The 12,702-nt window shown below is 39.4% G+C and overlaps 1 protein-coding gene across 1 annotated transcript in view; it reads right to left on the reverse strand.

Moving 5' to 3' along the window:
- The window catches only part of LOC134675463 (uncharacterized), a 372,967-nt gene that overhangs the window by 80,769 nt on the left and 279,496 nt on the right, over positions 1-12,702 (reverse strand). Inside the window, exons 5-7 of the mRNA XM_063533732.1 lie at positions 7,393-7,563; positions 6,709-6,853; positions 3,656-3,783 (exon numbers count right to left, since the gene is read on the reverse strand). Of these exons, the coding sequence (XP_063389802.1) occupies positions 3,656-3,783; positions 6,709-6,853; positions 7,393-7,563 (444 nt within the window). The remainder of the gene's footprint in view (positions 1-3,655; positions 3,784-6,708; positions 6,854-7,392; positions 7,564-12,702) is intronic.

The raw sequence follows: 12,702 nt of genomic DNA on the forward strand, positions 1-12,702 counted from the left end.
TTGACCAGGCACCAGTAGTTGACCAGTAGATAGAAAAATGCATACAAAATTTTTTATATCTTTGTCACACTCATATGGTCAACCATTGACCCTAACTGGTCAACTACTGCTGCATCCACCCTAAGTATTTTTTTTCGAGAACGATTTTTCTGCACAACCAAGGTGCACGTGTGTGGCGATTTTACCGGCACACACATGAATGGTTAAATATCGAACATATTAAACAGACCATTCACATCTCTATCCATAAGATTTATCCTCGAAAATTCGTGTGCAAATTGCATTGAACTGCGCGAGCATCCGAGCAGAATCGATAAACTAAACTTGCACTGAAATCAGACCTGATTTTGATTCAATAATTGGATATGGTTTTGATCTAATTTTGTTACGACCTTCAGTCGTGTTATCACTGTTATCAGGCATCTTACGCTCACCAATATTAATATTGCACCAATCAGCGTCAACCATTAACGCCATATTATACGCATTATTATAAGAATTTTGGCCGAAGGGTGTCAGGTTTCGGCGGTTCCGCGGTCGGCTTCCTGACACTGCGGTGTCGCGTAATGCAGCCATAATGTCATTTGTATTTTCAAAATATATTTTTACAATTAACTAGTTGCCTGAAATAAAAATTTTCATTCATTCATTCATTAACGTTTGGTGCTCATTGTCATGGCCTTTACAAACGTCACCAATTAATTGCATTCGATTTGCGGAATTTGATCGATCGATAGAATTCGTTGCTGGCATGCCATTTTTTGCACCGTCTGTAGAAGCCTTCGCGGTTGTATACGATGAAAACGTATAAGGTAAGGTGGGGTAAGACGAACACAGTTTATTTTGCTCGGGGCAGGGCAAACTAAATTGTTAAAACAGAATCGGCCCATAGTTACCCCGGCGCCGACGGGTTTATTTGGAAGGATACTTTAGCCTCCCGTTTTGGATTTCGCGCTGGGGCCGAAAATAACATTTAGCTCAACCTTACTTATATAATATATTTCATGTTGGATGATAATGTACGAGTACGTACATAGGTATGATGTTTTGATTTAGACCAGGTACCTAGAATTTTCAATTTTCTCCTGGTACAGTAATCATATGCGAAAGTCACTCGGTACCAAATCAATGAGCGTGTTAAAAAAAATCGACAATGTTGCGGATGCAGATTTTTTGACATCCGCGGATGCGACACTACAAACACGATTTTATGCGGATGCGAATGCGGAAGTTCCGTGGTTGCGGATACGGATGCGAATATTCGCAACATCCCTGGTTCGAATTGAGCCGTAACTAACCGCGCAAAAATAGCTACCCTGAATTATGCAGGTAACAGTAGACCTGGAATACTTAACGATGTAGCGCTGATGGGTTTATTATGGGAATGGTATGGTGGAATGGGGACATATAGCAATTTACCTGATCATTGGTAGGCCTTAATGCCTTTACAATAAGGTTCACAATGGGAGAGTAAATTGAGTCGAGGATAGCACTAACACCAGGCGTGGCTCACTCCGCGATTTCGTCGCTTCGCTACAGGTAACTAAAAGTACATCCGTTCCACACCAATTTTGGGGAAAGCCATAAGCCGCGCGTGGCGCTGTCGCCACCTAGAGGCCATATCTGTGCTGATCGTAACAGACGCGTTTTGTTAGAGAGTGAGTCTTTTGTACCTAGCAGGTACTATTATTTATTCTGTGCTAACACTCACACTCTTATGAGGGGACAAAAAGCCAGGAAATTAGAAGAGGACAAAAGATATAGCGAAACTTGCGAGCTTGCAACGCAAGATATGGCGATCGTACGGGGTTTTTACCCTTTATCTCAATAAGTATATATCTACTTTGAAAATATAATCTTTGTTTTTTAAATTTTGCTTGTCACAATCCTCGGCTGTACATATAACAGTCAGGGAATGTCATCGAACCTTCCGTAATAGTACATTGTAGGAGAGGACGGAAAACCGCTAAAAGATGGACGAGTGAGTTCGAGGGCCGACACGTTAGTGGAGGCCCTCGAATAATACGAGTCCATCTTTAGCGTTTCCGGCCGAGGCATTACATAGTGCTTTTCACGACTACTGCGAGGAAATAAGAAAACATTTACATAACTATAAGTACTAGCCCGCGATTTCTCTGGTAGCAAATTACTAGCCACTGCCTGTACTGTCTCTTGAATTTCGGTAGGCGTCAGCGTAAGAATATCATTTTCTTCACTAGAAGAACTCATTTTTATAGCGAGCGTAGATACGCGTTTCTTATATTTTTTAGTCAAACACAATATATACACTATCCAATTCAGTAAGTATTTTCAGATCCCGCCTTTTTTACTTTTTTTACCACTTTTAAGAGGCGTTTTTCTGTTATTTGCTTCAAACCGACTCTAAAATTAGAAGCGTTTTTGCTAAAAAAAACCACAAAAGCAAAAGGCTACAAAAGTCAAAAACGCCTTAAGCGTGAACTGAATGGATCATTGTTAAAAAAAAATGAAGTGAATGGTTTTGTCATTTCTTTTTTTTTTAAACAAGAAATTGGTTCTATAAATAACCTAATTTTATTTTTGAAGGAAAAAGTTGCGCAAAAAAAGACCTTTTATTGTTTTTTTATGTTTTAAATGATACTCATTGCTGTAGCGAACTGTCATCAATGACAGATGATGATAACAATGAAACATTGTAGTAGTGGTGGTTCAGGTGCTACAGCTATTGCCTACTTTCCAGCTTGGTTTTAGACCATCTAATGTTACATTTCCGAACAGTGGCGTGAAAAGATACTTAAAGGCCGATATTTTATAGATGGTCAAACAAATAAACAAATAAATAAACAAATCTTGTCAGTAGAAATAGGCGCGAAATTCAAATTTTCTATGGGACGATATCCTTTCGCGCCTACATTTTTCAAATTTGCCGCCTTTTTCTACTGACAAGATCTGCTTGACCCAGTATATTTTTAAAATTGATCGGGTAGGTTTGCGGAATTTTGGGCTTGAATTAAAATACGATTATTTTAATTCAATTAAAATACGATTATTTTAATTCAATTTCTCCTCGCGCCTGTCGTAATCGAGTTGCATGTTTTATAACCTAGGCTAGGCATAGGTAGATAGGTTGATCTAATAAAAATAGTGATATTTAGTTAGCACCTGTCGGTCTAGTAGTGACGTTCTCGCGCGACTCCATACATCTTGCGCGACTTCAAGTATGGACTCGCGCGCGAGAACGCAACTTATGCTGGACCGCCTGATAAATTGGTGTTAGTCGGAATATTCTATACAGGGTTTTTAGAACTCACAACCCCACGTAACACACACGTTTATGAATAAGGGAGTTAATATTTAATTCTCTACCCTGTTACTTATTAAAGATCAAAATTAAAAAATCACAATGGTGATTATGACGATATAATACCTTATTGCAATTTCACCCCATTTAAAACTCGCAACAACCCATCGTACTCTTTTCGAAACCCCACTAATCGTACTCTTTTCGAAACCCCACCCATCGTACTCTTTTCGAAACCCCACCCATCGTACTCTTTTCGAAACCCCACCCATCGTACTCTTTTCGAAACCCCACCCATCTTACTCTTTTCGAAACCCCATCGTTTCTCACTCAAAACTCGCCGCGAACAACGAATCTATAAGGATGCGTACTCACCGACGCAGGGGTTGTGGTTGACGACGGCGAAGATACGGTCGCAACGCTTCTTCATGTGCGTGTTGGGGCAGATGCAGCCGAAGAGGGGGGACAGGCGGAGGCCGGCCCAGGCCTCGCGGCAGGCCTCGCTGTGAATGTGGTTAGTAATAAGTCTCACGTGGCTGTGTGCGGGCCTAGGGTCAAAAAGTTAGGAAAACTCTGCCCTGACTGCCCTCATGTCATCTTGGGTAGCCTCCTCCCACCCCATCCCCAATACACCCAGCTCTTGCTACACAGAACGGCGCCAAGTAGATGTAGGGCGACCATGCACATACATGTACTCGTGTTAATTAGAAAAAGTACATAATTATGTTCAGTGCCGGATTTAGACATTTGCCGCCGGTAGGCTATGCCGATTTTGCCGCCCCTATCCGCCTCGCTTATAGGTTTTTTTAAATTACTTTCCTATCAAGCCCCCTCCAGACTATGCGCGTGAATCGCGGGCGAAGCCGCGAACGCGAGTGTGGAGTCGATTTCGCAGGTCTGCGTTCTGGACTCCACACTCGCGTTCGCGGCTTCGCCCGCGATTCACGCGCATAGTCTGGAGGGGGCTTCAGAGGCGTTTAATTTTTTAGTACAACACACCATACTTACTTACTCACTTACTCCGTTGGCTCAGCGACCCAAAATGAGACTTGGCCTCCGACACAATACAGCGCCACTTTTCTCGGTCCTGTGCGACCTCTCGCCAATTGCTGACTCGAAGTTCGCGCAGGTCCGCCTCCACCATGTCGCACCAGCGATATCTGGAGCGTCCGATAGGACGTCTTCCTGCTGGACGGCCCAGGTATGCTCTTTTGCTCTATGCTATGCTCCCGTTGAAAGTGCCGCCCACCCGCTCTCGGTTACCTCACAGTTACCGGCTGGCAAGGACGCGACGATGCGGTGCGCAGAGCGGAGGCGACGTAAAATATTCAAATATTAAAGAAATATTTACAAAACCTATCAGATCACACTGAAAACAACACAATATCTATGTGAACAAAAATCATGTTTTCAACTTACGTAATATTTTGGTGGCCTGAATATTCTTACAAAAATTTTGTTACTTCGTTTATACTGATTCAAAATAGGAAACTATAGTTAGACCGTAAAAAGTCTGCAGCGATTTTGATAGCCCACGCAGTGCAAATGTCATTTTAAACGTCATACTTCTATGAAATTATTACGTATAAATAACACTTCCACTGCGTGGGCTATCAAATCTGCTGCAGACTTTTTAATACCCACCTTACAACATAATACGATTCTTATTTCTTCCTAATTCGCGCAATGAGTTTTGAGTAATTGAGGTCATCGAACTTGACAACAAAATGGCGGGAACCCTAGCACGTCTTATCTCACTCACACAAGTATGGTACGCTTTCACCTACACGAGCTTAGTTAGACTGTGTGCGTAGGAACGAGTTTGTTTCATACATTTGGTCGCCAGTGCAGGTGTGGTAGTAGGGATACGTATTAGACAGGCCGTGCTAATAATATCCCTCATTCTGTGGTGCTGGAAAGTCATGAAAAGCTTGTATCTGATATCGAGAGCTCTCTATCCATCCTGAGTTTCGGCATGGGATCGGAACAATTTAGTGAGATTTAATACCACGAATACACAAGAATCGACGATGATCCCAAACTCACAATGAAGTCAGATGGTGGTCAGATAGGTCACAAAAAATGCAGTTAATTAAATAAAAACGCAAGCGTAGCGAGCGTGAAATTTTTTCGAGAATATAGTAGGTACTGTAGGTAGGTACATTTTTAAGGTTCCGTACTTCAAAAGGAAAAAAACGGAACCCAGCATTATACTACCAGGACACAAGAATCGACGACCATCCCAAGCTTACAATGTGGTCAGATGGGTCACAAATAATATGTAGGTACTTAAATGAAAGCGCGAATTTTTTTTCGAGAAAATAGTAGGTATATACCTACATTTTTAGGGTTCCGTACTTGAAAAGGAAAAAACGGAACCCATATAGGATCACTTTGTTGTCCGACTGGCCGTCTGTCTGTCTCAATATAAAGGGTCTTGACATGACAGAGGGCGGCAAAATCGTCAAATAATGTTTGTTATTTAAATTTTACAAATAAATTCTGGTCGACCCTATCTGAACGGCACGTACAATATTTTTTTGACCCAAATTTGCCGCCCCCTAAAATCTGCCGCCCTAGGCTTCAGCCTACTCAGCCTAGTGGTAAATCCGGCACTGATTATGTTATTGGACATGATATTTATATTTCTGTTAGGGTGCGGTGATAGCTGGGCCCAGGAATGTGTCATTTCCATGTGAGATTTGACATTTTAAACATAATGCAACATCTGTTTTATTTCAATTTGTAAGTCATATACTCATATACCATCACCCACATTGTTATGTAACTGTACATCGGTGGACCGTATGCCTTTTGTAATAAGGTCCACCGATGTACAGTTAGGAGTGTTGCTGTTTACATATACTTAGGTACAGTCGCCATCAGATATATCGCAGCGGTCAAGGTGCTCACAAATATCTGAACACGCCTCTATTGTCAAGGCGTTAGAGTGCGTGTTCAGATATTGTGAACACCTTGGCCGCTCCGATATATCTGATGGCGACTGTACAATGGATGTCGACTTGCGATAAATGCCTTGCAAAGGACAGACATATTTAGGGGTCTTCCAAACGACAATCTCCATTACAAGCCTTGCAAACATTTGAAAGAGGCGTAAGAGTACGGAGCAGGCTTTCTCGTTGTGGCATCCTAAACTGCAAAACGTAATTCAAGACCAAAAATAGTAAGAAATGTTGCCACTTTTTTACTAGCGCGTCTTGTATTTATGTACAAATAAGTAAATAAAAGTACTTTTTTAAATAGTATGAGTAAAATTACTAATGAATGAATTATCTTAGCGTGATTATTTATCAAAAGGAATTTACTATTTTACAAACAAACTATTGCAGTGGCAACATTGTCTTACTTTTTTTGGTCTTGAATTACGTTTTGCAGTATAGTGGCGGTCAAAAGACAGACATATTTACCGGTCTTCCATACGACACTCCCCATCGCGGGCCTTGCAAGCGTTCTTGAAGCGGTCAAACAGTACGGAGCAGGCTTTCTCGTTGTGGCAGACACTCAGGGCGTAGGTGCAGGTCGGCAGGGTTTCCACGGGGTAGGGATCTTTCTCTGAAAGAGACATATCGTTGTCAGTATTATATAGGTAGATACTGTTGACCGATTTGACATACAAGTTGTTCGAGAGATCGATACAAATTAAATTTCGTCAATCACAATGCTCTCAATTAGTGGAACAGATTTCAATTTATTGTAATCATTTAAAAAAACGGTTCAGCCATTAAAAAAAGATTAGGATATTAATCATAGCAAAATTAGAAGAGTGAAGGAAAAAATTAACAGCGCGAAATGAAGAAAAAATAAGAAAATGTCAGGAAAGCAAAAGGATAGAAAAAGTAAAGAAAGGTAAGAAAGAAAAGAAACAATATTAATTGTAGAAGTTAAAGAAAGAAAGCAAAGAAAAAAGAGAAAAGAAAAATAACAAATTACTCACCCTTCTTCATGACGAAGACGCAAAAATGATCAAACAAAAAGTCTCGGAAGGAGTTGCACTTGGGGTCCACGTTCAGTTCGGCAGCAGAGGCAGGGCGGCTTGAAGAACGGGAATGCCTGCAGAGTCCACAGCGCCTGGCACCTGGGCAGAAACTCACCCTTCTTCATGACGAAGACGCAAGGATGATCAAACAAGAAGTCGCGGAAGGAGTTGCACTCGGGGTCCACGTTCGGCTCGCGGCAGAGGCAGGTCGGCTTGAAGAACGGGAACGCCTGCAGCGTGCGCAGCGCGGCCTGGCACTTGGTCACAGTCACCGTCGAGCATGCCACTGCAACAATGGGGTTTCATGTTTTATACGGCATGTGAGAGGGAGAAAAAATAAGTACATTTATGTAAACAACTATAATTATAACGTTAGAGCCATCCTGTATCTGGTTCTTTGCTTGTACATGCCGACGAGATTTTTGACACGTTAGCAATTTTACGAAGGCACTGGTCAATAATGTAACTGGGTTAAGAAAATACTCTTGTTTAAAGTAGAAACGACTCTTTCAAAGTTAATATACTTTATAAATAGTGCTAAGATTATTTTGATCCCCTGGTCTGCTTAATAAAATATCTTTTAATGCTGACTATATGTAGACAGATTAAAAGCCCCAATATTTTTCGCGCTTGAATCTAATTAAATACTTGTAACAAAGGTCTAATGATGATCATGTTCTGCGGATAGGCTTTTCAGTGATTAATTAAGTTAATGTTCGTTAATTCCATAAAATTCAGTTCTATTTTTTATAACGATTGCAACTTTTAGTATAGGTATTAAGACCCTCAGAATAGGCTCAATATATTTTCTTGGAAAACCTAGAACCTAGTCTAGATTACCAGCTACAATCTTTATTTATGACATCGTTCATTTGTTCTCGACTTCTTTTATTGCTTTAATTAACTTTGTAAAGGTTAACTTTACCAGCTAGAATTTATAACATTACATTACTAACTCCAAATCATCTTATAGTCTAGTTTTTTCAGTCCACCATCTCAAGCCGTAAAGTCATCTGATATTAGGTCTACTACTAAAGTAGATCCTGCTGAAAAACCTCATGAATCCATCCCCGATTTGGGATCGCTGAAAAAACGGCCCGAAAGGTCCCAGGGCCTGCCCTGTACCGCCTTAACAAGGTCTCGCAAAAACCGTTCACGTGGCAAAAACATACATGTGATTATCTCGAAGAATCGGCCGATTTTGGGGTACCGCGCAGCCCAAGGAAGAACCCCTATCCATTATTATTATTAGGGACATGGCAGCTTCTAGGATCTTTGATAAGTTAGAAATAATTTAATGTACACTATCAGAAACAATAAGCGATATACTCCCATCAAAATGGCGGTAGGAGTCCCGTCTACGCTAATTTTCACAGGACTGGCAGAGGCAATGTATTACAATTCCTTACCTAACACAGCACTGGATGTGAAGCTTGGTTGTCTAACTTTGTCAGAGAGATTTTGATAAATTATAAAGAAGGATATATTGATATGAATGCATGATATGAGGTTTTTTGAAGAAGTAAACCTGGATAAGCTTCCAGTCTTTATTATCGTAATTTAAATAAATTACGTTATCGTAAATCACTCGGAATCAAATAGTTAATAAGATACAGTCATTAAAGTATTTATTTTTCCCACTGAGTGCCAACACATTTTCTTCAAAGACTTATATTTCTAAAGTCATAATCATCAATTACACTGCCATAACACCTGTCACAGAACCCTTCATAACTGAAAACCCCTGTAATAAGAGCTACAGAACCTTCCTGCGACGATGCCCGATTTGTTCTTGATCAACTTTTTGTCTCAAAGCCATTAGGAGCGGCCGAGATTCGACCATTGTGATCGAAATTACTCGCCGAAAGGGATTACCTTTTATTGTTCGTGTCTTAGATTTTTGCGTGTGATTGACGTCATGTTCATGTCACATTAACCATGGAACAAATTAGTCTTTAATACTTTTTGATATACACTTTTATCGCTTAATGTACTGTCCTTTGCATGTCTATCAAGTATTTCTCTAGATCTTTATTATATGAGCTTAAACTCAATGTGTTTACATCGAATTGGCTATCTTCTGATTGCATCATCAGATCAATTCCATGTTAGCATATTGGATTGTTTGCTAAATTTCAGCTCAATCGGAAGCCGGGAAGTGGTTCAAAAGTTACAATATTTGAAGCACAGGCGTATCTGTGACGCCATTTTTTTTTTAACTGTTAGAAATTAATGAAACGTCAAACTTAAGCATTTCTATGACTTTCGTTTAAGGTAAAATGTTCCAGTGTTTAAAAACTGATGTTACTTAGGTAACTACATACTTATTTTACAGGTTTACGTCTCATTATTGGTGTCACATCCTGTGTAGGAGTGGCTATAATGGAGAAACTTTGTGAATCTATCTCTTCATAAAGGTAAAAAGTTCACAATAGAAAATATAAGAAAATCTTTTCCTTTCAACGCCATCTGAAGCTGACTCTACAAAATCTCTTAAAAATCTTTCATCATCAAATTAAAATAAAGTCACCTCCACACTGGCCGTAAATCAGCGTCAGGCCAAATTGAAGTAGAATGCACAAAAGATTCGGGATAAAAAATGTTCGCCAATATATCACTGCTTGAGCAGAAAAGTAATTCCATTCGGTTAAAGAGTCGTATACTCAGGTGAACCAGTAGGAGGTAGGGGCAGCACAGCTTTCGGCTGATCTGAAAATTCTTACTTTAAAATTGAGGGTTAATGATTATAATCTACAAATTTCTCTCTTCTGATATCTTTGTACCTAAGATAAAGGGTCCAAAATAAATGTCTGTCTTTGCCTAACTAACTGAATGAATGTATGGCTCCGCCATTTTAGAAGAGACCAGCCGGACAGGACGGACGGACATACAAAAGCATTTTGGCATTTTTTGTAAGTACGGAACGCATGTTGAGATATCTGAAACCATTTCGTGGCACTCTCTTGTTTTTATGTTTTTCTGTTTTGTATAATATTTTCACTTGTGTTTGTTTTTACAAATAAACTATTTCTTATTCTTATTCTTCTTTAAAAATCAAAAGGTCACGCTAATTGGATGATCCTAGACATTTAATCGCCCGCGCTCGTTTACCCAATGGGAACGCAGATAGGGAAATTAGGGTGTTTGAGCATTTGAGCATTAACGCCGACCCTCGTCAGGATAGTGTGTACACGGCTTTAAGGCGTTTTGTGCGTCAAAGTTATGATGATTGTTATACAAACACGCCTTATCCTTAGGAAATAGACGATCGGTCATGTTTTTTGGTAACTTTAGTAAGAAAAGTTATGTTTATAAAGTACTAGCGACCCGCCTCGGTTTCGCATGGGTTACACAAAATATTAACAAATTATATACACTTAAACCTTCCTCATTCCTCAAGAATCACTCTATGTATTGATAGGTGAAAACCGCATGAAAATCCGTTCCCTAGTTTTTGAGTTTATCGCGAACATACGTACTTACACACAAACAGATAGACGCGGCGGAAGACTTATATTTGTTATATAAGGTGTAGTGATTTGCATGCAATCTCCAAGTTTTCATTTTTAAGGGCATTTTTATTAAAGTTTTGGTTTCTGTACGTGCCAAAATATTTTTTTGATATTTTAGGGTCTTCTAAATAGGATTACCTATTTCCACGGTCCAATTTACTTATTTTTATAAAACACTGATAGATACTTTCACAATTTTTACACAATGACTTCATGTCTAACAATATCATAAAAGTAGTAAGCTAAGGACCTTAAGTAGTTTAGTTTTTAGATTTAGACCAGTAATTTTATCAAACATCAGTTTAATCTTCTCTTCTTCTTTTTCCTAGTTTTAATCCCGTCATTTGGGGTCGGCTCTCCTAGTAATTCTACGCCAGGACTGTCTGTCCCGGGTCGTCTGGTAGTTTTTACATTTACTAATGACTGGATTCCATGTGGATGAGATCTTAAAACCCTCGTCCCGATTAAAATTGCAATGTTTTTTGATTTCAATGGCTTCCCGCACTTTTCTACTGTAGAAATGGCGATCCGTGGAAAGGATTTTAGGGTTATGCAGTTCAATCCAGTGGTTTGGTCCTGACTCCACCAAAAAACATTGCAATTTTAATCGGGACGAGGGTTTTAAGACCTTTCCACATGGAATCCAGTCATTAGTAAATGTAAGCGGAAACGAATATCGACAGTCGATAAATCGAATATCGTTAGTGTTGTGTGTCGACAGAGTGACATCCCTAGTGCGCAAAACGTTCAAACTGATAAACAAGACCAAGTGCGGGTAGTTCGAAATACTCGCGCGGCTAGAAGATGTTGCTGTCAACTTGAGCCAGTCTTCTCCGAGATCACGGGGACAACGCCGTCCTCGAAACGTCGGAGGTAAATCTTAAAACTTAAATACGCGATTAAGTCCCGTTGTGCAGTTTGATAATGTTTAATAATCGTGAAAGTTTAAATCAGTGTTTAACACTAGATAATATCACTTATATGTTATAACTACCTCTATTTTAGAGATATAACTAGTCAAACGCATAGAACTTTGTGCCTAGGTCCAAAGTTCAATTAGTTAATTAATTAAATTATATCATACATTAGCGATGGTTAGCTAAGCCGTCTGTGGATTTTAGATACAAGGTTGATTTGATAGAACGAAACGGAGTATGAGGGAAAATGTCATAATAATATGTGAAAATGTGTTGGAACATTATCTGGAGGCATTGAAAAAGCTGCCGTATTAGAACGTCAAGAATCAAGATATTCACAAGAGACGACACGTCCTAGATCCATTCTAGATACGTTATAGTTTAGATATCAACTAGTTTTCTTTTACAGCGCAATTCGGGCAACAAATGTCACTTTTACTTTAGATAGAGTAAGATATCCATTAGATGTGAATTAGATCTATATCCTGTGGAAATCGTTCAAGAGTATCTCCAGAATCGCGCAAATGTCAAATTTGACAGGTTAGTTCTTAAACATATCGTTATCGTATCTTGGATCACCAAGACATCAGTCTAAAAGATATCTAATAGATGTCTATTTCATAATCCGAATCGGGCCCAAGATCAGTTTGTGGTTCATCTCAGTAAGTTAGGTATGTCTATACTACAATTGTACAGTGACCTGCAATAATATGTTACTCTCCGAAGGCCGCTAAAATATGTGACACGCTCTTATTGCGCTACAAATAAAATCGTGGCAGATATTTTTGCGGCCTCCGTTGTGTTGTGTTATTGCAGCTTTAAGGTAACTGTATGTTATAGTTAAGAATACTTAAAATTTTACTTACTTTACTCTGTATGTTACTTAAGAGCTTTTCTTATACATTGAACCAAAAGCATTGACCTGGACAATAGTTCTTTTGTATTGTTTAGAATCCTAGAATCCGGGCATCTCAAAAAACTTAATCAATAATCAAT

The sequence above is a fragment of the Cydia fagiglandana genome, chromosome 22 (genome assembly GCF_963556715.1).
Source record: "Cydia fagiglandana chromosome 22, ilCydFagi1.1, whole genome shotgun sequence".
NCBI lineage: Eukaryota > Metazoa > Arthropoda > Insecta > Lepidoptera > Tortricidae > Cydia > Cydia fagiglandana.